This window comes from Furipterus horrens, unplaced genomic scaffold (assembly GCF_987537825.1).
Source record: "Furipterus horrens unplaced genomic scaffold, mFurHor1.1.pri manual_scaffold_6, whole genome shotgun sequence".
Classification (NCBI taxonomy): domain Eukaryota; kingdom Metazoa; phylum Chordata; class Mammalia; order Chiroptera; family Furipteridae; genus Furipterus; species Furipterus horrens.
In genome coordinates, this window is record NW_028327176.1 from 117,550,612 (window position 1) to 117,573,703 (window position 23,092).

A 23,092-nucleotide genomic window follows, 5' to 3' on the forward strand; every position below is an offset into this window, starting at 1 on the left:
AGAAAGAAAAATCCAAGGAGAATTTTTCTGATGGCAGACCCTTTTTTAAAATTCTGAAGACTTACACAAACCTGGAACTGGAACAATTACTAATGACAAAAAAAGTAAATATCACTAGCATAAGAGAATTATGGGAATGTGTATGACTTAGCTTTAACTCATATACAGAACACACTGCCATCCCCATCTTTCATGATTTGTAAATTGGTTACATGTAACATGGTTGTGATTTTAGACCTTGAACTAATTTTTCCTCCCCAATGTATGCCATTAAAAGCAGTTAGATTCCCAAGCTAACCCACAAAAGCTTATGACCATATATGAGCTGAAGTCTCCATTATCCACTTGAGGTCACTATTCCTTAGACCAGGGGTCCCCTACCCCCAGGCAGGGAGCAAAGCTCACCTGAGCTCTGCCTCCTGTCTCTGCCCTGACTCCTCTCTCCACACACACACACCCCCATGGAAAATTTGTCTTCCATAAAACTGGTCTCTGGTGCCAAAAATGTTGGGAACCACTGCATTACACCATTTTTATGATAAATTCATTCTGAACTCCTGTTTTGTCCAATAGGAACCCATCTCACCAGTCTCAGGCACAGGAGTGAATAATCTTAAAAATGAAGGTGTGGAGTGTGATTTCTAGTATCCCTTTCAATACTGAAATGTTTCCATTCTTGACTCTGGCCCCACAGCAGTAAGGCTCCAAAAATGAATCCTGTAAAGAGTGAGCTGAAGAGCTCCCTTGGGAGCAGCAATGGGTGGATGCTCCATTAGGAAAGTAGGGTAGTTATTTCTGAACAACTTGCTAACTGTCTACTATAACTGGCTTCAGGTAAAGTAACTCTAGGCCAGTTTTTTCCCCTGTGCTCTCATTTGGAGGAAATGGGGCAAGTCCATGGCCAATTTTTCATCCAAGTCAGTCATATTCTGTTGATCGGTTGGGATTGACCTGAAATGCAAATATGCAGGACGATCCATCTTAGGATACCCACCTAAGATATAATGTGAAGAAGAGCAGATAAAAACTGCTCTTGTTTTTTTTTTTTTTTTAACAAGGTTATTTTATTTTAATTTTAATTTTGTTTTATTTATCTCCTTTTAGAGAGAGGAGAAAGGAGAAAGAGAGGGAGAGAAACATCAATATGCGGTTGCCTCCCACATGCCCCCAACTGGGGACCTGGAGTGCAACCTACTCATGTGCCCTGACTGGGAATCAAACCAGCGACACTTGGGTTCGCAGGCCGACACTCAATCCACTGAGCCACAGCAGCCAAGGAAAAACTGCTCTTCTTGAAGGTAATTCTAGAAAGAATTCCAAAAATATCTGAGTCATAGTAATGACATGACAATGTCATGTATCACCTCTCAATGTGACTACTTTGAAGGGCAGGGATTGTTTATAAATGTTCCAAAAAGCATTTTTAAATCTGTGCATTTCTTTATAGATGCATGTTTAAAAAGTGAATTGTTACCTGTGTATTTTACAGAAACATTTTGACATATCCACTCCCAAAGTCCCAAGGCCAGTTAACACAAATGATATCCCCCAGTGGACCACTTGGGCCATGCAGCAACCAACAGAGACCCTTAATCCATGAACACCTTTGTAAATGCTGGTTGCAAATCCTGTTCATAGGATCTTTGGGAACGGCTTTTTAAATAACTCTTTAAGTCCCTACCAAATTTTCATCAGATCCAAAAAGGATATGTCTCTCACACTATTTAGTTCTATTTCCCACTGGCAAAATGGAGTCCATCTGCTAATTGCTTCATATCCCAGGCTAAGGAAGGCAAGCTTCTAAAACAAACACCTTGGACTCCAGATTCTCTCAAAATTCTCACATGGCTTAGAAGCAAAGTCCATTTCTTACAGAATCTCTGACTCATTTCCTTTAGCTTGATTTCCCATCAGCTCCAGTGAGCACTAATCTGCACAGCTCCCTAAACCCTGTATAAAAGGCCAGGTGTGCCAGGAGAGGAGAGCAAGAGAATGAAGAGTGGTCCTGTGTTTATCCTTCTTAACCAGTTTCTGAGAACAGGACCCAACTTTTGTGTTTTACAGTCCATACCTTGGCTAACTACAATGTTCAATTAACATCCTGAAATTATTATTTCCATAATTGTTATTACTCATTGTGACAAAAAGTGTAGAATCCCACTTTAATATATGAAAGTAATGTAAGTCCTGATTTAACAAACATTTAAAAATGAAGTATGCTGATACCCACATTACTTCACTGTGCATATTATTACAGCAATCAGCCGAAGCACAGGGGACCAACTTTTTACTAAAAGACATGTCTGTGAGCAATTAAGAATGTTCTAATTATAATGATTATATGCTGTAATAAGCTACCTTATCCAGTAGATGATATACCTGCTAAATATTCAGGATACACAAAATTTTCTCCTTAGATCATGCATTGTAATAGTACCATAGAACATAGAAAATATGTATTGTCCTCTTGTGTTTAATATTTTCTTTCATACTGCCTAGCCCTGAAATCAAGTAAATGAATGTATGTAATTATAGATAAGATTTTTTTTCTCTTAATATAGTGCTTGAATGTACAGTGGATTCTTTCCTATTTTGAAAAAATAGTAATCTCCTAAGGCTGGCTTTGATGGAAAAACAGAAAATATCATGCTAATGTAATACTACTAATCCAAATGCCAAATAGAATAATATTTCAAATGTCATGAAAAAAGAATATTTGCATATCTTAGTTAAATATTTTTAAAAATACTTCACTGGAGGCCCTTTAGCTCCAATTTCTCCTGGTTCTCCCTGGTCACCTTCTTCACCCTAAAAAGCAACAGAAAAGTGCACCTAAAGTTATTCTAGCAAACAAACATAGAAATAGGCTTGGTCTAGATTAGCACATTTTTTATTTATTTAGCATCCCTTGAATTTATTTACTATACTTTAAAAAATTATTTTCATAAGTAATCCATATTAATTCTAGAACATTCAGAAAATAAGAGAAGTATATGAATAAAGTTACTCAAATTTCACCTTTCAAATATAAATACCGGTAACATTTTAGATGCTTTTCTAAAGAAAGAGGGGCAGGAGGAAAAGAGAGAGTGGGGAGAGAGACAGAGACAGAGAGAGAACATGTATTCATTCATGTTTCAAGTGTGTGTATTGGGAGGTACTATTAGAAAAATAAGACCATACTATGCAGACTTTTCCATAAACTACAATATTATTTAATAGTGATTTTTATGTTTAACTTACTATTTTGATATCATATACAATTTTTTTATGTATTTAAGTCAGTGTTTCTTTTCATGGCTTATACCTTTGATGTCAGTCATAAAAAAGCTTTCTCCATCCCCCAAAATATAAATATTTCATCCATATTTTTCTCCTAGTAATTTTACAAGAGAAATCTTTAATTGTTGGTAATTTATTTTGATGTAAAATATAAATAATAAATCCACCTATCTTCTTTTTTCCAGGTAATTAGTCACTTGCTCTTCTATCATTTAATTGGACTATACATTCTCTCCACACAAATTAAACTATATTTTATATATACTAAGTTGTTAAATACACTTGTTTCTAGACTTCCTATTCTGCTCTATCAATCTGTTGTATGGTGTTGGTAATACCACAACATTTTAATTATTGAAATTTTATAATACATCTAATCTCAGATAGAGAGAAATCCTTTACTTCTTTTTTCTCATTTATAGCTATTCTTATTTTTTAGTTTTTCTAAATGTTTACTCTTCCAGATGAACTTTAGAAATTGTTGGGCAGATCCTCACAAAAATACTACTTGCTTCATATTAGGACTACATTAAATTAATAGATTAATATGCAGAGAATTGGAATCTAGAACTCAGTTTATCTTCCTATTTAGTCAAACCATTTTCTTTTTCTTTCCTTCAATAAAGTTTTGTTCTTTTCTTTATATTAGTCTTAAATATTTTTAAGGTTGTTCTAAGGTATTTTGACTATTTGATAGCTGTTGCCTGTGGAATCTTCTTCCATTACGTTTTATAATTATTATTCAGACTTTTGATATTAATTTTCTAACCTCTCGTGAACTTTTTAAAATTTATTTATTTATTTGTTTGTTAATTTATTTTTAGAGAGAGGGGAAAGGAGATAGAGAGGGAGAGAAACATCACTGTGCGGTTGCCTCTCACTCGTGCCCCCAACTGGGGACCTGATGTGCAACCTCGTCATGTGCCCTGACTGGGAATGGAATCAGCGACACTTGGCTCGCAGGCAGACGCTCTCATGAACTTTTAAATGTTAGTATGTCCCAAAATAAAATTCAACTGCTGTTTCTTAAAGAAATATTGCTTTCTTAACTCTGCAAAAAAGATATTTTATCCATCACAAGGGTTTTACTTTATATAACAGATATAATGCCCTACATTACTTCGGTAATGGGTATCTAGGCTGTGAAAATAATCATGAGAAAACTTCTTCTTTCTTAATATTATGTAAATAATATTAGCTATAAATCAATTCTACTATTCTTTAATTCATGTTTTAATTTACAATGCTTTTGTTCCACAGACTATACCTTATATTTAGATATTTTTCACATGTAAACACACAAACATACACAAAAGGAAATGCAGAAAATTTAACGAAAGTATTAACATAGACATTTTGGACACATAATACAAAGAAGTAGGTTATGTCTAAATCACTTATACTTGATTTTTTTTATAATGTATTTTATTGATTATATTGTTACAATAGTTCCAATTTTCTCCCCTTTACTCCCCTCCACCCAGCATCTCCCTCCCCCAGCAATCCCCACCCCCAAGTCCATACCCATGGTTCGTGAAAAATAACTATCCCTCCCTCTCAGATATTAAAACCCTTTGTAATCTTGCAAAGGACAATGGGCGAAGGTGTCAAGCTCCTCTAGCTGCTTCAAGCTGGACATGGTCGTCGTCCTATCTACCCGTGGGTCCAGAAAACCCTAATAATAGTGGGGGTGTGGAGGGGAGGGTGGCCTTCCCACATGGGGAAGGATCATGCAGACTCCAGGCCAGTTGGCTGTCCCCGGACAATGGCGTGCTTGGTTTAACAGGCTGGCATCCTTGTTGTGTAGATTTTTGAATGAATTATGAGTCTTACATAGTAGATTTAGTCTCATTATATTCAGATTATATTCCATAAGAACATATAATCAACAGTGGGAAGAGGTGGTGTTAAGGGAAAACCCAGGGAATTAGACAGTTCATGAAGTGGATAATCAACAGAAGGGTATAATTAAATGCTACTTTTATTTGCCTAACTAACTACAAAAACAACAGTGATCTATATGTTCATTATTTTAAGTTTTCTTTAGCAGGGTTTGGGATATTTTCCCATAGGTTGTTGGTAAACCTCAGAGTAATATAGTTGATTTAAATACTTCACCATTCATTCCTATATTTATACACAATTTAAAATTTTTTAAACTAATTTATTGAGTAAATTCAAGGCAGAATCATAATTCTGAATACAAATTTCTGGCCCCTTGTCTCTTAATTCTTCATCATTCTGCTCTCAGTTTACACTTCCATACATCTATTAGCCCTTTCAGGGTTCATTCTTTGATGAACGGCTGTCATCCTACTTTCACATGTCAATTTTCAAAGACACCACTGAAAGTTTTAAGTGACACAACAGGGATAAACTAAAGGAGTTTTCAACAATTTCCAATTAAGATTTTGACCAATTACCTCACAAAACAAAACAATTTGCAGTTTCCTTACTGAAGACCAAACCAAATTTGAGAGTCCTTAAGATAACTAACTTGTATAGCTATCAAAAAAACTGGTTTCATGGAGAGAGTGGAGAGATACTCTGATTGACAGCTCCACCACCAAATTCCATAGGATGTGGGCCAGAATTTCCCCAGAGAAAAGGGGTCACTAAGAGAAGAACAAACGACACATGTCATCAAAAATAACAGAAGCCCACACCTGCTTTACTATGAATATCAACTTACGAATATCAACTTATGAATATCTTTTGGAGCAATTTAATATTCTTACACACTTATTTTTTGTGATTAGATAATATTCTATTGTATAAATATGTCAAACTTAATTTAGTTGGTCCCTTGTGATTGGATATATTTTTTTACCTCTGTGTCCCTAGCATTAAGAATGAAGCCTGGCACATAGCAGGTACTTAATAATTATTTGTTGAAAATTTTAAATTATGAATTTTAAGAATCAATGAAGAAATGGGCATGCAGAAAATTTTCTAGAGTACTCATTTTTTTTCTATTTTCTCCAACAGACACTAAGAACCAAGCTGTTATAGTCCAGATAAATAAAATACTTTAATTATTCAAAGCCTAAGGAATAAAAAAAAATAAAAAATAAGTATCCAAACTGTAATAAGGTACAGAAAATTGGCTCATTTATCTTGATTACCTGAGGTTGTTCAACAGACTTTTTCACTAAGAAGTTCAAGGATATTAATGCCTGAAAATATTAATAAATTGTCTCTCTAGCTCTTAATATCCAAAGAGAAAGACTAATTTTCTACTGTTACCCAATACAAATAGAGAAAGACATAGTCAACAAAGACTAGAGGACCAGCATTAATAGTAACAGTTTGACTTTGGGAATATTACAAAACTAACAGGGACAAAAATTACAGTATTCCCTCACTTATCATGGGTATTATGTTCTAGACACCCCCCCCCCACAATAGGTGAAAATATACGAAGAAGGAACCTTACATTTATTTTAGTATTTATATATATTTTAAGGCTTTATAAACCATTCCCACACACTTATAAACCATTTCCAGTCCCTTATTAACTTTTCCCACTCCCTTATTAACCTTTTCCACACGTTTATAAACACTACTTATGTTCTTAATCACATTCTACACTCTTAAACCTACATAACTTTAACAACATACGTATACAGTACTACAAAATCTCATGATATAGAGAAAAATCCGCGATAAATAATTAAATATAATATTTTTAAAAATCCCGCGATACATTGAGGCTGCGATAAGTAAACCATGATATAGAGAGGGACTACTGTATATTATAAAGGGAGCCAAATTCTTAAACACTTAAAGAAGATTTACCCTAGTGGATAAAAAAAGAGCAAATAAGCCACTTTGGTTTTTCAGCAGGGCAGCCAGCCCCAATGCAAGTTGTGCTACAGATTATATGTTTTTAATAATAACATAACTTTTATTGCTAACTTTCAAATTAGTCAAAATCTGAGTTATAATAAAATAATGTCAAAAACAGATAAATTATTGCAGAACTTTAAGAAGCTATCAGCCAATTATTAACTTCTCTGTTTGACAGTCTCAGAAACACCTGTCATAAAATTTTACACTTGTACTAAAATTTTGTTTAGTGTAGTGCAAAAACTAGCTGAATAACATATAACTATCAAGAACACCAAGTAAAAAAACTAAGTGTGATTGATTTGAAAAGGAAAGAAAGAATAAAAAGTATGCTGCTTTGTTTTTTTATAATTGAACATTAGAATATTATGCTTAGTCAGACGATTTACTGATGCATCTACTGAGAACTTGCCAATCATCATTTGAAAAGCAAGCTTATCACTCCTTATAATTCCTTACAGTGAAATGATCACTACCTCCTAATCACAATTTGTCCACTAAATAAATAATCATTTTCCTTACCTTGTGACCTTGTCTTCCAGGTTCACCAATTTCTCCTTTAGCCCCTTTATGACCCTAACAAATGCATAAATAAATAAGTAGATAAGTAAGTAAGTAAGTAAGTAAGTAAGTAAATAAATAAATAAATATTTGTATTGGCTTTGGCACAGAAAGTGGTCAAAGGCACATAAAGTGATCTCACTTCACCAAACCTGTGTCAATGCGGTGTTAAGGAAAATGTTGTGTGACTACTTTAAATTACTTTAATAATGCCATATTATTACATGACTGCTACATATGGTAAATATCAGTTTTAGTTCATGGAAAAACAGTGTTCTAGAATAACAAAAGCTCCATTACCTGATGCAGCAATATGATTAACTGACTATAGATCCCTAGGTCCCTCCATCCCAAACCTCCTCTCACAGCTGGGTTAAGAGCATTAAGTCTTTCCAAGTAACTTACTTTCCGAGGTGACAACCCTGATCCAACTCAACTGGTGGCCTCTGCTCTCTGGAGGCTTCCCTGAAACCCTTCTTTCCTCCTTTATACCCATCACCTTCCTGGAGGTAAGAATGGCTGGTATGAGAAGTAGACTTCCCCAGATGCATAGCTTCCTGCCTCTTCTTGTACACAATTTTAATGCAAAGGGAAATCTCTAAAAAGCTGTCAAGGGGTGCTGCATAGCATGAGAAAAGATCCCCATTTTCTCTTGTCAGGACACCTTTTCTAAGCATATATGTGCTTTAGGCAGTTAAATGAGGCAAATATGAAGTGAACATTCCAACATTAAGTCTATCAGAGCTTGCACTCTTGTTCTAAGAGTGCATGTCTTTGTGAAGAATAAGACACCAATCCAGGCAGTTGTGGGAATCCACCAAAACTAAATTTAGAGAAACCATAATTGGAAAACTAGTGCCTTGGAGCATTTCAGATCATAGCAGAACTCTATTGGACTGACACTTTTCAAAATCACTTCAGACTCATAGACCAGAGAGAGAAAGCCATTTGACACTAGTATGTGGTATTTGTTTTTTATTGGTGTGGAAAATTTGAAGTAATTATAATGTCAGAGTGAGAGAAAAATACTTCTGGAACATCCCTTTTTTTACCTAGTTTGCAAAGTTTTTCCATTTTTTTAACTAAAATAGATTCAAACACATGATGTACACAATCCCCCCACCTCAGAAGGCAAACTTCTGAACCTTAACTTGGTGTTCTAAAGTCTCTAAATCCAATACATTTTCTCAGTATTTCTTCCCTGAACAACAAAAGCACTGTATAATCAAGCATCTGTGTCTTGGTAGGAAGACCTGTCAGGGGTACCAGCAGTAATTTCTATGACTGAATGAGGACCATAGACTCAGCCATAGAATAAGCAAACACAGACTTGCCTGAGCCATCAAGGGAGGTCTCTGCACTAGGAGAGCCAGTACTTAAAGGAAAGTCTCTATTTTTCTAGGGATAAAACTCTTGAAAATAAAATACTGAAATTATTCTCTTACCCTCATGCCGGGTATGCCTGGATATCCTGAGCGACCTGGTGGACAGGAATGGGGACACTGCCAGAAAGACAGAAAGTGCATAAACTAGAACCTCCACTTTGTGCCAAGATGGTATTTTTTTTGAAATCCCAGCTACAGAATCTCAATGTAATTATATTCATTAAATAACTCGGAACAACCCTTTCCCTTTTTTATTATTTCATTTTTAACCAGAAAAGTACAGAGAATATAACAAACTCTTTACCTGTGTATCCACCATCCAGATTTAAAAAATGTTAATGGTTTGCCATATTTATGTCAGGTTCGGTTTATTTAAAAAAATAAAATGTTTCCAGATCACCCATTATACCATGACACGATCATTTTCCTCTCCCCCCTCCCCTGGATTAACTCTATCCTGAGTTTCACGTCCCCTCATCAAACTGGCCCAAACTGCACTTAGTGCACTTTACCAACAACTTTTACATATTAGTTTATAAGTAAAACAAGTCTAAAAAGGAGTTGACTTCTATCTTTTAAAATTGGGGTGCTCTAGTGAAAAAATGCCTTAGTCATAAAGCAGAAAGATTATGGGAAAACAAAGATATTTTTATAATGAAAAATGGTTACAGTCTGAGTGTATACAAGCCACCAGTCCACTGGTGCTACAAACTCCTCTGACATCTAAGTAAAGTGAAACACAGAAATACCACGCATTTCAGTGAGATAATTTTAAAGAGAATTCATCTGACAATTGCATGCTCTTTGACTTAAAACTGTATTTTGTTCAAAGGAAAACATCTTACCAATGGATCTCCATCATGAAAGCCAATCGTCCCCTAAAGTAAGAAAATATTAGAGTTAAAGTATACTTAAATATTTAATTCAAACCTACTAATAATAAAAAGTTCATTGGACAAAAATATACTAAATATATTTGTTCTATAAAATATAAGGAACAAAGAGCATATAATATGCCAATGTTCTAAAAACTTGGCTCATGGGTATATTTCTTTTGGAGAACGCTACATTTCAACAGATTATTTCTTTCAGGGGCTGAAGGGAGATGAAGTGAGAGACAGAAAAGAAAATACAGGGAACTTGGAATCATTAATTAAAAATACAAATTATCCCTTAAAGTTCTATTTTTTTTTTTCATGGCTTACTGTGTAAATCCTTTATAAAAACTAGTTTATTTGAAAGTGTTCATTTCATATGTCCAAGTTTTAAGCATTTGAGAATCACAAACATCGAAGGACTTCAAATATAATGAATAAGCCATTCCCTATGAAAGGTATCTTTTAAATTATTGTGATTTCTCTACTTCTCTGGCCTAAAAAGAAGCATGTTCTGAATGGGTGAAAAAAGTTGATATTATTTTGGAATTATAGGACAATAACTCAATTAACAGGCACTTCCATTTGGGGTTCCTAGGTTTCTTTAATCTTAATTCTCAGAGGAGGAAAAATTCAAACTGCAAATAACTTACACTGGGTCCTGGAGGGCCAGGGGGGCCAGGTCGTCCTCTTTTCCCAGGGTCACCCTAAGTTATTTAAGAATTGTGACACAGTAGTTACATACATATCAAAACACAGTGCATTAAACTAGTGTAGCATGAGAGAATGATATTATCCTAAGCCCCTACAGAGCTCAGTCATGCATAGACCTGTCACCAAAATCAATGGGTGGCCCACAATCCAATCAGCTCCAGAAAACCAAAAGAATAAAGGAGTTCTCATCTCACCAAAGTAATAAAACAAGGCAGAGAAACACTTGGGGAGAAAAGCAAAGCCAATTCTCTATAGAAAAATCTCTTTCTCTACCCTGAAAACTAACTGGAAAAACTACATATTTTTCTATCTGGTTTGCAGGGGAACTGAACAGACAGTGCTGCTAGTGCCATCCATCTAATGGCAGCAAAAGAAGGCTTGCACCCAGACTGAATCTGTGAAGTGGAAGGTTAATCTCTGCAGTGCCAGACTCTCCCTGGTGTTGGTCCACAAGCTGTCACTTGGTCTATCTCTGCACACTCTGGCAATTGAAGCAGAAGCTCAAAGATGGCTGAATTCAAACAAGCTATACAGTAGAAATGGATTCCAATTAGTCTTAATATCCAGAGTTTACTCCTGGCATGTTTTCCTTCTTAATGTTCTACTATAAGAAATCAAAAGCATCTTAGACTTAATTTAACTTTATAATCATTTCATATTTATTCAATTGTTCAGTTAAATAAGTTTTTCAAACAGTAAGCAAGAACGATATATATTATGTGGCTCCTACTCTCAATGAGTTTACAATGATCTATCCTTCACATAACATCAGTACTTAAGCATTTTCTAAACACTTATTGAATATTAACATCAAGCACTTACTACCAGCAATTTCTTCTATGAAGTTCAGCTCTTTATTGCCTAAAGTTAAGTTCTGTTCATTTGGTTATAATGTACTGGCCCTAATATAAAAACACATGCTAATGATTTTAGCCTATTGACTTTTCATTTCAGGCAGAGAACCTAATACAAAAATACTGGACACCAATCTTGGATGGGTCCATAAAACAGAATTGACACTTTCTGACTTGATCACTAATTCTGGAAGCTGGAAGAAAATTTTAGTGGAAAAGTTTGGGAAAAATTTAAAATCACTGTACAAAAGCTAGGTAACATTATTATCTTTAGTCCCCATCAATATTATGAACTGCAATGAAATCCATTTGCCATTTTTCAGCTGTGCAGGGAATAACATACAGTTAGTGTAATTTGCCTTCCCTAGTAACATCATCTTTTAAATCAGCAAATGTCTATCAAAAGTTGCTGTAGTACTCACAATTGGTCCAACACGGCCAAGCTCTCCAGGGAGACCTGCTCCCCCAGGAGGACCCTGAAGTAAACAAATTAAAGTGACATGGTGATTCACGAATGTTATTACAATCTATCACAAATGGTATCCAATGTTGTAAACAACTGACTTAGAATTATGTATCTGTGTTAGCTTTGTTTTCCAGTGAAACAGTAACCCATTTGACCAAATTTAATTACTTAAAAAAGAACAGAAATTTCTTAATTTAGTAAAATATTCTGTTTAGCATAAGAAGGGTGATGTCATAGTAGCCACCTAAGATCATGTAGGTGATCATGTAGTGGCTATAAACACCACTAGGTAGAATGTTAGTTGGAAAGTAAGGTTGAGATCTGAGAAATAGGCCATTTTTCTAGACTATGTAAAAATAAGCCAAGAGATGATACTCACAGGGGGTCCAGGAATACCACGGCCCTAAGAGATTAAAATAAAAATTTCTATGATATGTGATTTATATTTAGTATAAATACAGACACAGGCCTAACTCAGTTCAAAAATAAACTGTAAACTCTACCACTAAATAAATATATAATGCTCATTCTAAACAAAGCAATGGGTAAAGAAAACCAAACGTGGTTCTGCCTCTAAAGAAAGCAAAAGCTTGTGCCAGCTCCTCAAACATTCCTCTAATGTTGAAGCTAACCAGTAATACTTTTTTCCAAACTTTTTTAAGAAGGAAATCATCCACACTTGTCCTCAGGAGAACTTACCATCACTCACGAAGAGACACATCACAACCTGACAGTTTAAAGAGTTTTTCACCTGCCATGTTTTATAAGAAACCTACATTAAAAGCAATACAGTGTAATGTTCCATAATTTATAATATGATGACCGGATGTTCTTCCAGACAAATATTCAGCACAGGGAGGCAGGGGATAAAAGGGGGTCCAAATACACACTCTTTGACAGGTAGGACTTTGTTTCCAGATATGGAATCCAGTAGATATTTTTAAAAAATGGTGTCACTCCTGAAATGACCTATGATGGGACCCTAATTTAATATGCTGAATTTGATTTTAAAACAAATTCCATCTCCCTCTCCTTTATACTATATCTCTTTAGCAATACCAAACTGTATATAATTAAGAATTAAAACCACATCATCCTCCAAGCTTCAATTCCTAGCACAATACTTACAATATAATAAACCTTAACTATATGCTTGTTGAACTAATATACTGAACATCAGCTGCCTTATATTCTCTCTTTGCTTTCCAGGCTCGCTTTTCTCCCCTTTGGGTTTCTCATCACTCTTTTCTCTTCTAAGCTGGCTGGAATAGCTTTTATTCACAGCTATCTCTGATACCATAGTCACATTAGCTCTTCATTCCAGGCTTTCTTTTCTAAAAAATCCTATGTGAAGCATCCAGTGGAATCAATGCACACCCTCTGATAATGATATTATTTCTAATTATTAAGGCAGTCAAAATAAGAAATAATTTCACATAAGTGGTATATTTAATGAATAGGGGGACTTTTTAAAGACATTCTTTGAAAAATTGCTCCTACTTGAACATTTTAATATGTGAATCAATTTGGGAAATGTATTATGCTTGAAAATACCAAAGTAATCGATAAGTTATTTCACATCAGAGACCTAGATGATAGATAAATTTCACTAAATGTTTTAAAGGCATCACTGTAAGATGTTGAGCTCTGAGATGAAAAATATGGGAGACAGGCCAGAAAGCTATTCACTTTTGAAAACAGGCTTCAGTGAAAAAGTTGACACTTGCTGAAATATGGCAAAGAAAACAGTGTGAATGAAAAACAAGGAGAAAAACATAGATTCATGACAATAACAAAAGAGGAATAAAGAGCCAAATAGAGAGGAAAAGCAACCTGAAAACATGGTCATCTTATTTATAAATAAAAATAATACAAACTTGCCAGATTGTGCAATATAGGAAAAGATTAACCAGGGAATTGGACAATGATAATAGCTGATGGCTGGTATTTCATTAGAGAAAAAACCAGTTGTGAAGAAAGTGGTGTGAAGCCATGAGCTAAACACTGAATACTTGCATTTGCTACTGTTATGCAAGAAATGTTTTATATCAATGGGAGTGGAGGGGAAGTTTCCTATTGGGAAATACCACTGCAAACAGACAAATGTATTTTATATTGTACATTCAAATTTCTCTAAAAATTTTCTACTCATGTCAGGTAACTCATAAATTTCTTTGTAATGTATATTATGTAGAAAACTGCACTTCAATTTTTCACAATGGCAGAAAGATAGGAGATTTTCAATTCTGCCACTTTACATTCACTTACTGGAAATCCACGAGATCCTGGCACACCTGGTTCTCCCTAAAAATAAAAATAGTTCATGGTACTCAGCTTTTTGTAGCATAAATATGTAAATATGCAAACTGCATAAATATTAAAATCATTAAAACACTCCATCTGGGTGTTTTTAATTTAATTCAATTCAGCTAAAACACAATTTTAGTTGAACAGTGTGTTTCAGCTGCTTCACAACTAAGCTGTTAGTTGATTGGCAATAATTACAATAAAATTATACTTCAGCATTTAATTAATACCAGCACTTAATACCAGATGGCTAACTTACTTTTTGTCCTCTTGGTCCCACAGAACCAGGGGATCCATCAGGCCCTGTTAATCCCTGACAAAGCAAAATGATATTAGAACTATTATAGCATCCTTTAGGCAAACCTATAAGTGGATAATTTCATTTTATTTATTAATTATGTACAGAATAATTACTTAGATATGATGCAAATATTTGTAAGGAAATACCTTTCTATGTTCTTACTCAAAGGTAATGTTTAACATTATTGACAAATGTTATTATATTCCTAACTTCCTGTTAACTGCATCGTTTATCACAGGGTTCAATAATTTAGTTTTTTTTAAGACATTCAAAGAAAGACAAATACCTCATGTGGTATTTCACTTATATGTGGAATCTAATGAAAAAATAAACTGATGAACAAGATAGGACCAGAGGTATGGGTACCTGAAACAGACTGACAGATCTCAGAGAGAAGGGCACCAGGGGGCACTATAAGGGATTAGCCAAAGAACATATGTGCTCATCAGACAGCAATTCGGTGAAGGTCATGGGGGGGTGGGGGGGATGAGGAACATCTGTAACAGTGTCAACAATAAAAATAATAATAATAATTGAGTATCTTTTGTCATTGCTTTGAAAAAATGCAATATAATAACTACAGCATTTAGTCTAAGAGCTAAATCTGATGGAACAGCAGGTCTTGGCTCTGCAACTTACCCATGTTTATGTACCTCCTTTACTTCATTTATAAAATATAAATACTATATGTCTCTATAACTCTTTAATAATGTCTTGAGAGTTAATAAAATGCTTTTTCAATAGAAATTAAAAATAAACTGATGAACAAGATAGGACCAGCCACCTAAATAAAGCCATCTATATCTTCTAGCAATAACTGCTTATTTAAGAGCATCATCTTTTAAAGCTGAAACATTTGAGATCATTCATGTTTCTACATTATCTTCCTTAGTAAAACTAGCTATAATTAAGTAAACATTTTCATGTGTGCCACTCCATATATAGAATTTAAGCCAGTTACTATAAAACACATTTATAACTGTAATATTTAAAACTAAAGGAATTATTAAAGCATGTCTTTAAAACATTCTCATTTTTCCTACCACTTATTTTATCATTATTCTCAATACAAAGTAGATATTAAAGCGTGATAACACTATGTGTATACTTAATTTCCATATTTACTAAAGATACATTTTTATATTTTTAATTTTTTATTTACTCTTTGACACTTTTAGATGTTGTCATTTATAATGTAATCTTGAAATTATACCAGAGATAAATACGTGAATGTGTATCTGTATATATGCATACATATGCACATATACATATAAGCATGATTACATAAACATCTTATAAAACCTATTATCAAGATTTTGAAAAAGACGCAAATGATATTAATAGAAGAAAGGAGTCCTTGAAATTATAAAAACCATACTTAAAAATGGATCACCAAAATCCATATTTAATCTCATAGTCTGAATTATCAATAAAATGCTTTCATTTATATAGAAAACTAGTTCACTGGCCACAATTTTTATATTTCTCTACATCAGTTAAGTTCTCTCATAACTTCATAGAGTGGATCAACGGAAGTCAAAAAAATGAATAGAAAATGTTAATTACTGAAAATGTGCCAAAGAAAATCATTAAACACACATAAAAGAATTTTTGACAGACTATCCCTGATTTTCAGTCTCCTTGGTCTAATTATAACACTATAATTTGGGAACAAACCCCAAAATCTTAGTTGCTGAGCACCTAAAGTAATGGAGCAACGGCTTTTGTATTTCAGCAAACAAGCCACACATCCAGGAACACTCTCTGGAAGCATATGTGGTGCATAGATTTTCTAAACCTCAGGGTATGTTTGATTAATGTGATCGGTAATTCCCGCTTTATGTACATGTCCTCCAATACCAATTCTGGTCAATTCCTACACAAGCAGCCCACTAGCCATCTTCAATATGTGACCTGAATAACTGACAAGATTAGAGAACAGTATTATCCATATATGGTAGAATTTCAGCTGCACAGTAGTAAAGCAGAACCAAGTAAATGGTTGGATAACCTGGAGGCTGCTTCCAGGTCACTTCTTATTTAGTATCTCCCAAAGGGCATGATAAAGATGTCTATCTTTAGGAAATTCTTTGAATTAAATTGAAGATATGGATTAGTGCCAGATGTTACAGTGAACTCTGTTATGAAATAGCTATGTAGGAAAGTATAAAACTCCATGAGAACAAGGGTTTCATGTCCATTCAATCCTAGCACATTTTCCATGCATCTAATACATACTCAATACATGACTACCAAATAAAATTAATTTAGGTCTGCCTGTTAGATGGAGGAGTATTACATTTGTCCTTCCATGTCATCTTTATTTTTTATTCAAATCCCTGCTCTGCCATTTATTAGTTGTGCAACCATTCACAAGTTACTTAACTGTATAGTGCCTCAGTTTTCTAATCTGTAAAATAAGTATAATAATATCTACCTTAAATGGCATTTTCAAAGAATAAATGAAATATTACACACAAAGTGCTTACAATAGCCCCTGGCAGAGTGGGTCCTGAATAAATATTAGCTACTCTTATTATCATCATTATTATATGGCCAGCACTGTTCTAGATGCTGTGAAGAGTTCACATGAAGTATAAGGCATGTTTTCTGCCTTCTAAAAGCTTACAACCTCATCCAGAAAGGGTTCTGCAGATAAGAAAATAAAAATCTAGATATTAACAACAGGCACTATACTTCACAGACCCCTCATATTTCTTCAATGCCTTACTATTTCCACTTACACTTACCTTTCAGAATATTTTCTTAATAACTCACTATGCAAATAATATAACATCTGCCAGTGATAATAATTGTATACATTCAGAATATGTTCTAACCTCTTCCCAGTGAAAAACAGCATAGTATAGCTATACTTCCTATTTTTAATTCTAGTTTTTCTTCTTCCCATCTTAGATGGATTCTATAAGAATAAATGAAATACTGTTTTACAGAACTCACTGAGCATGTCACAGCAAATAGTGCCTATAAGAATATCTCCATTGATATTATTGATAATAGTTAACACAGTTGTCCTTTAGGTGCAAGGTTATAACCAAGTTCTGACTTCTCTAATTTTGCATGTCTATAAGAGAAAAGAACTTAAAGACTTAACAGGAAAGAAAAGATTATATATTTTTCCCAACATTTACATTTACGCATACACAATTTTAATTTGTGTAATTCTTATTTATCAAAAAAAATAAAAAGAAACTATTACCAGTAGTAGAAAGAATTGCTGTTATATGAGTGTATGAAGATAAAGTTCTATATAGGATGATATTGAAGTTGACTGTGTTCTGAACTTTCACACTGCTGCTTGGCAGGGAACACCAGCCCGCAATCTAATTTCCTCCAGCATTCCAATGACTCAGCTCTGGAGACTCAAGGCCTAATTCTGCAAGCAGAGCTGCCATGATTCTTCTATCTTTTCTGTCAAAATTCCCCTTAACTTAGGATAACTACCTTTAAACCAAGCTCCTTTCAGACTCTTTCAAACATCATCTAGTAATGTTAACATTTTGGTAATGTTAACCATTATTAACGTTACAAAAAATACAGCTTTGCAATGAACCAAAGAGCAGAAGACAAAGAGATAACAGGTTTAAGTTCTCACAACTACATGGACTCTGGTTCCCCTATCAAGAATAGACTGTTGAAGTATTCCTAATTCCCCATGTCCAGGGACAAATAAACAGCAAACTCTGATCTAATTACTGATATTTCTTTATTATCAATGTCTACTGAATTTAGACTAAAAGACTTATTTAAAATGTAAAATGAGCCAAAGTGTGGAACAAGAAAATTTTCCACTAAGAACTTCATAAATCCCATGTAGCTCCATTTCAAAATTTAGTGACTATGAACCATAGAAATATTTATAAATAATTATAAATGTCACTCTAAATTATTTTAATTATTCATTGAATTATCTATATTATTTTTCTTGATCAGTAATTTAGATACAAAAAATTCACTATTAATCTTTTTCTTCCTAGTTTCTTTGATTATTTGTCTATTTAAGAACCTCATTTGAATGTGAATAAGGCTAAACTAGCTGGAAAGAGAGTAAGTCCAAAAATCAAGAAATCTGGTTTCTTTCACTGTGTTCACTACTAAATGACTCTGGGTCCCCGAGGAAACTTCTGTCCTCATAATTGTTCAGGGAAGAATAATATTAGCCAAACCTGCTTTCTAGGTTGTTGTAAGGTTAAAGGAAATAATATTTGTGAGCGTGCTTGAAAAAAAAGTTCTACACAAATGTAAATTGGTATAGTTAATTTTTTGCTTAGTTTCAGGAAATGCCTAAAGTACTGGCACATACATGGATTTCTTACTTTTTTTTTCTCCTTCATTTCCCATTTTCTCTTGCTTTCCTTCTCAGTCCCAGGAAACTGATTCAATGCCCTCATCAATTTCTCCCTGCGGACCACCCAGTGTCAAAGTTTTATAAGAGGACTTTTACATTTTTTAACTTTGGAAATTTGGTCTATTCTTCACTATAGCACTGTAATTATAGACAACAAAAAAAAAGAACTTGTAATTTTATCTGCATTGTACTTCTAAAGATTTTGATGTGCTCTCATTTTTTTATTCAAAATTCTATTTAAGTGGGGAAATTATAAAGCAAAACCAGTTATTGTCTTCATGACCTTATGATAAAAGGCAAACAATTTATTGATCACACTATATAAGACCATAAAAAATTAAGGTACAGATAAGTCTAGCCCTCTGTTTGAAACTATTTCAATTCAATAAACAGCAAGAAAAGGCATCTGGTGCTTCAACCACCACAAAAATTAATGATAATAATAATTCAATTACAAAATTTCTTTTCATACACACAAAAAAAGTCAGATTCAAGTTTCAAAGGAATGCAGAAATAAATTGAACCTTGTTTGGGCTACCAGTTTATTCAGTGGCCTTGTATTTATCGGATTTTTTATTATGTGACTGTTTCAAGTCATTCAGAGTGTTTCTGAGAAGAGCTTGATAGCCAAGTAATGTAACTTCAGTTTGTATCACACGAATATTAGTTTGATATTCAGTTTGTATTATCCAACTATTAGTCCTTGGGGGCCTTACATACTGTCACTTTTTGCATGCATACAAAAGTCAAACTAGGTGCTTTGAAATGTAAACCAAAGTCTTTCTCCTAAAGCATAAATACCATAGACAAATACCCTTATTATGACAATCTTGATACAGATAGCACATCTTAATAACTGTTGAACTCTAGTTATTTTTCTTTTCTCAAAATGAAGAATCTGTCTCAAACGCTAGTCAATTCCAATTTCCAGTTCTTAGAAATTACAGTCATAGGTATTCAACAGAAAAGACCTTAGTTTTGGGAGACTACATGAAGTGGTAACTTGAAGGATGACTGGGATGCGCCCCTGTCTGTTCTCTGAGACCAGGTGTCATATCTTACTTCACTTTGAGAAGGACTGGCCTGTACTGAAAACTCAGTCTTCCGCTGAGTACCTAGAGACAGGACTTAAGTACTTAAGTCATTTTATTCTGAAGAAATATTATTTAGTGTTAGGTTTACTATGCTACTCAGTCTGAGCTTCCTGCGAATGGGCAAAGAGGGGGTATAGAGATAGGTAAATTGGGAGAAGGTTACTGATTCCTAATCTTCAAACAACCCTGACCAGCTTATTTTTGTCAGTGATGCCAGCTAAGAAAGCACCATGGAAAGAGAAACTAGTTTTGAATTTCTTATTCCATGCCTGCTGACCATTTCCCTGTCCCTGTCCCGCCCCCAAACAGCCCCACTCACTTCAGGCCCTCCCCTAAGCACATCTTTCGTTTTCCTCTGCCCCTTTACCTGCCTTGGATTCTTTTACTGAATTAATCTAGAGAATGACAGTAAACGAGCAGGAGTAAAGACAACTTGCTGGGAAGCCCCAGCAGAGACCAATAGGAGTGGGGCTGAGAGTCCGAGGGGTGAGCTGAGAGTAGCCTGTCTGACGCAGGAACCCGGTCCCTATTGAAAGGAGGAAATGCCAGCGCTGCTGGCAGTCCCCAGAGAGCCTCGAGGTATGAGGTACCTCGTTGAAAAGTGCTGCCTCCATGCCAGCCAGGCAAATTCATCTCTACGTCTCTCCCTTCCTCCCCGCCCCCGCCCCCGCACACACGCACCCCAAAGGCCTCTTTGCAGAAAACTGCCGCCTCCATGCCAGCCAGGCAAATTCATCTCTACGTCTGTCTCTCCCTTTCTCCCTGCCCCCCTACACACACACACACACACACACACACACACACACACACACACACACACACGCACCCCACAGGCCTACTTACGTCAGCGCCTGGCGTGCCAGGTTTGCCTGAAGCTCCTGGCTTTCCCGGTTCTCCAGGAGGACCCTGAGTAGGGAAAGGGAGAAGCAGGGAGAGGAAAAGGTACAAAGTTGACACTCTTTGGACACGTGTGGCTGCAAACCATGTCTCAAAGAAGAAAGTGGAGCACGAATGCACTGATCAACTTACCGGGGGGCCCGGGGGACCTTTTGGTCCTCTGTCACCCTAGAGGAGTAGGAGAGAAAGCAAGAACAGTCAGTGAGGCGCTGGGGCCCCGCCTGGGAGAATCCCACGGGTGATCACCACACAGATGGGGACAGAGTCAATGAGGGAGGCTCAGGGCCGACTGACAGGGACAACAGAACAGCCCACCTCCTCTCAGAAAATCCCTGGTCTTCTGAGATCCAACCCCCGCTGTCACCCTGTCACCCATGTCCAATCCCACCTTTGGATGGGGAGCAACTTGCCCTCTCAAAAAAAGAAAAAAAAAAAAAAACACCTGGAAGCCGCTGGAGAAAGGGTAGGAAAAGACAGGACTTGAAGAACAGTGAGGATGGAGATGGAAACTTACGTCGATGCCGTCGATGCCAGGAACTCCAGGGGGGCCCGGAGGCCCTGGGGGACCCTGCTCGCCCGGGGGCCCTCTCTGACAAAGAAGGCACATGCGGGTTACTGAAGCGCATTGCGCAACAAGAAGAAACTGGGCGTGATGTTCTGAGCCCCCCCTCCCCAAGACACCTCCCTAGGAAGGCCGAGTTTTTGAAATCCAATAGAATAAATGTGTATCAAACTTCCAAGGCAGCGCAGGGTGCCTCTGCTCTGTTACCTTCTGAATGAGGCTAAACAGTGGGGTTACAGCAGCATCTAGGCCCCCAATGTCCAAAAGGGGGTCCTGAAGAAGCAAGGACCTGACGCCTTTTTTTTTTTTTTTTTTTTTTTTTTAAGGGATTCAATAATGAAAATGTGGTCACTGGATACCCCGATTGAATCAGTAATTGCAAGTCAGTGTTTTGGCTAAAATAGAACAGCTAAGAATGGAGGTGCTCCGTATCAGGTCGATTACGGTATCGTTTTGTAAATCTCTCTATGTCAAGTTGAAATCTGAACTGAACACTCTTGAGGAAAAGACTGGGGAGAAGCGGGGCAGAAGAGCCTGGAAACCCAGAGAGCTCCTGGCCTCATTTCAAATTGACCTGCAGTAACACTCTCTTGCATGAGGTCTTTGCACCTTGCTTCAGAACTACATCAAATTTCACATTGACTCTAAGGAGTGAGCCGTTTTATCGCTTGCAAACAGCTAGGCTTTGACGGTGCCGCAGGGGCTGGTGGCCTCTGAAATAGTGTGAGCGTGCTGCTTAGGGAATGTGGTAGAGGGAGTATTTTTCCCCCTTCTAAATATAAAAAAAGAAAAAAGCTTCTTTCATCAAGGAAAACTTTGTTTTTCTAAACTCCAATGACCAGACAGGTTACAATGGGGTCTTTGTAAGTGAAACCTCAAACCTCGGCTGGGCTCGCCCGCCCCCGCCGTGTCCTCCCGGGGGCGGGAGGGAGGCGACGCCGGAGCCTTTGGGAAGTTGCTGAAATTTTGATGGGAGCCAAGGCTGCCCAGCGCCAGTCGCCGAGCCGCGGGCACCACTAGCAGGATGCGCTGTTCGGCGCTGCCGCTGCGGGCTGGACCAGCGCGAGAGGGGGCTTTGGGGCAGACATCCTGAATTCCCGCCTTCTCCCGCCTGCTTTTGACTGTGGCCAGGAGAGGGGGAGGGGAGGTAAAACGAAACCAAGCCAAATTAAACCCTGGTCTCCAGATACTGACGACTTTCAGCATCAGAGGCTGCAGCGTTAGGTCTCAACTCGGGGGAGGTGTCCTTTCCCGGACCGAGGGATCATCTGGGGTCCCCGATTCCCAAGGTACTCGTTGCAAGTGCTGAGGGCTGGAGGCAACGAGCCGCCCCAACGCCCAGGCGATGCTCTGAGCAGAACCGCTGCACCTGACCTCTCCCTATGTGCGCTGGAAAAATGCAAACACTTATCGCCCCCAGATTACCTGGCCAGGTGTCTGACCGGGCTAGTGGGAAAAAAAAAAAGGTGAGAGAAAGTGAGAGAGCGCCCCCACCCCCGCCCCAAATGCCCCAAACTTTTGCACAACTTACTTGAGCCGCGCACAGGCAGAGCCCTGACAGCAGCAGCCGCAGCCC

The 23,092-nt window shown here is 36.5% G+C and overlaps 1 protein-coding gene across 1 annotated transcript in view; it reads right to left on the reverse strand.

Annotated features, from left to right (window-relative positions):
* The window catches only part of COL9A1 (collagen type IX alpha 1 chain), an 84,623-nt gene that overhangs the window by 41,926 nt on the left and 19,605 nt on the right, over nucleotides 1-23,092 (reverse strand). The window contains exons 7-19 of the mRNA XM_090282642.1: nucleotides 22,942-22,962; nucleotides 21,469-21,543; nucleotides 21,087-21,122; nucleotides 20,901-20,963; nucleotides 14,553-14,606; nucleotides 14,255-14,290; nucleotides 12,366-12,389; nucleotides 11,943-11,996; nucleotides 10,606-10,659; nucleotides 9,923-9,955; nucleotides 9,138-9,194; nucleotides 7,654-7,707; nucleotides 2,755-2,808 (exon numbers count right to left, since the gene is read on the reverse strand). Coding sequence (XP_090138768.1) covers nucleotides 2,755-2,808; nucleotides 7,654-7,707; nucleotides 9,138-9,194; nucleotides 9,923-9,955; nucleotides 10,606-10,659; nucleotides 11,943-11,996; nucleotides 12,366-12,389; nucleotides 14,255-14,290; nucleotides 14,553-14,606; nucleotides 20,901-20,963; nucleotides 21,087-21,122; nucleotides 21,469-21,543; nucleotides 22,942-22,962 — 615 coding nt within the window. The remainder of the gene's footprint in view (nucleotides 1-2,754; nucleotides 2,809-7,653; nucleotides 7,708-9,137; nucleotides 9,195-9,922; nucleotides 9,956-10,605; nucleotides 10,660-11,942; nucleotides 11,997-12,365; nucleotides 12,390-14,254; nucleotides 14,291-14,552; nucleotides 14,607-20,900; nucleotides 20,964-21,086; nucleotides 21,123-21,468; nucleotides 21,544-22,941; nucleotides 22,963-23,092) is intronic.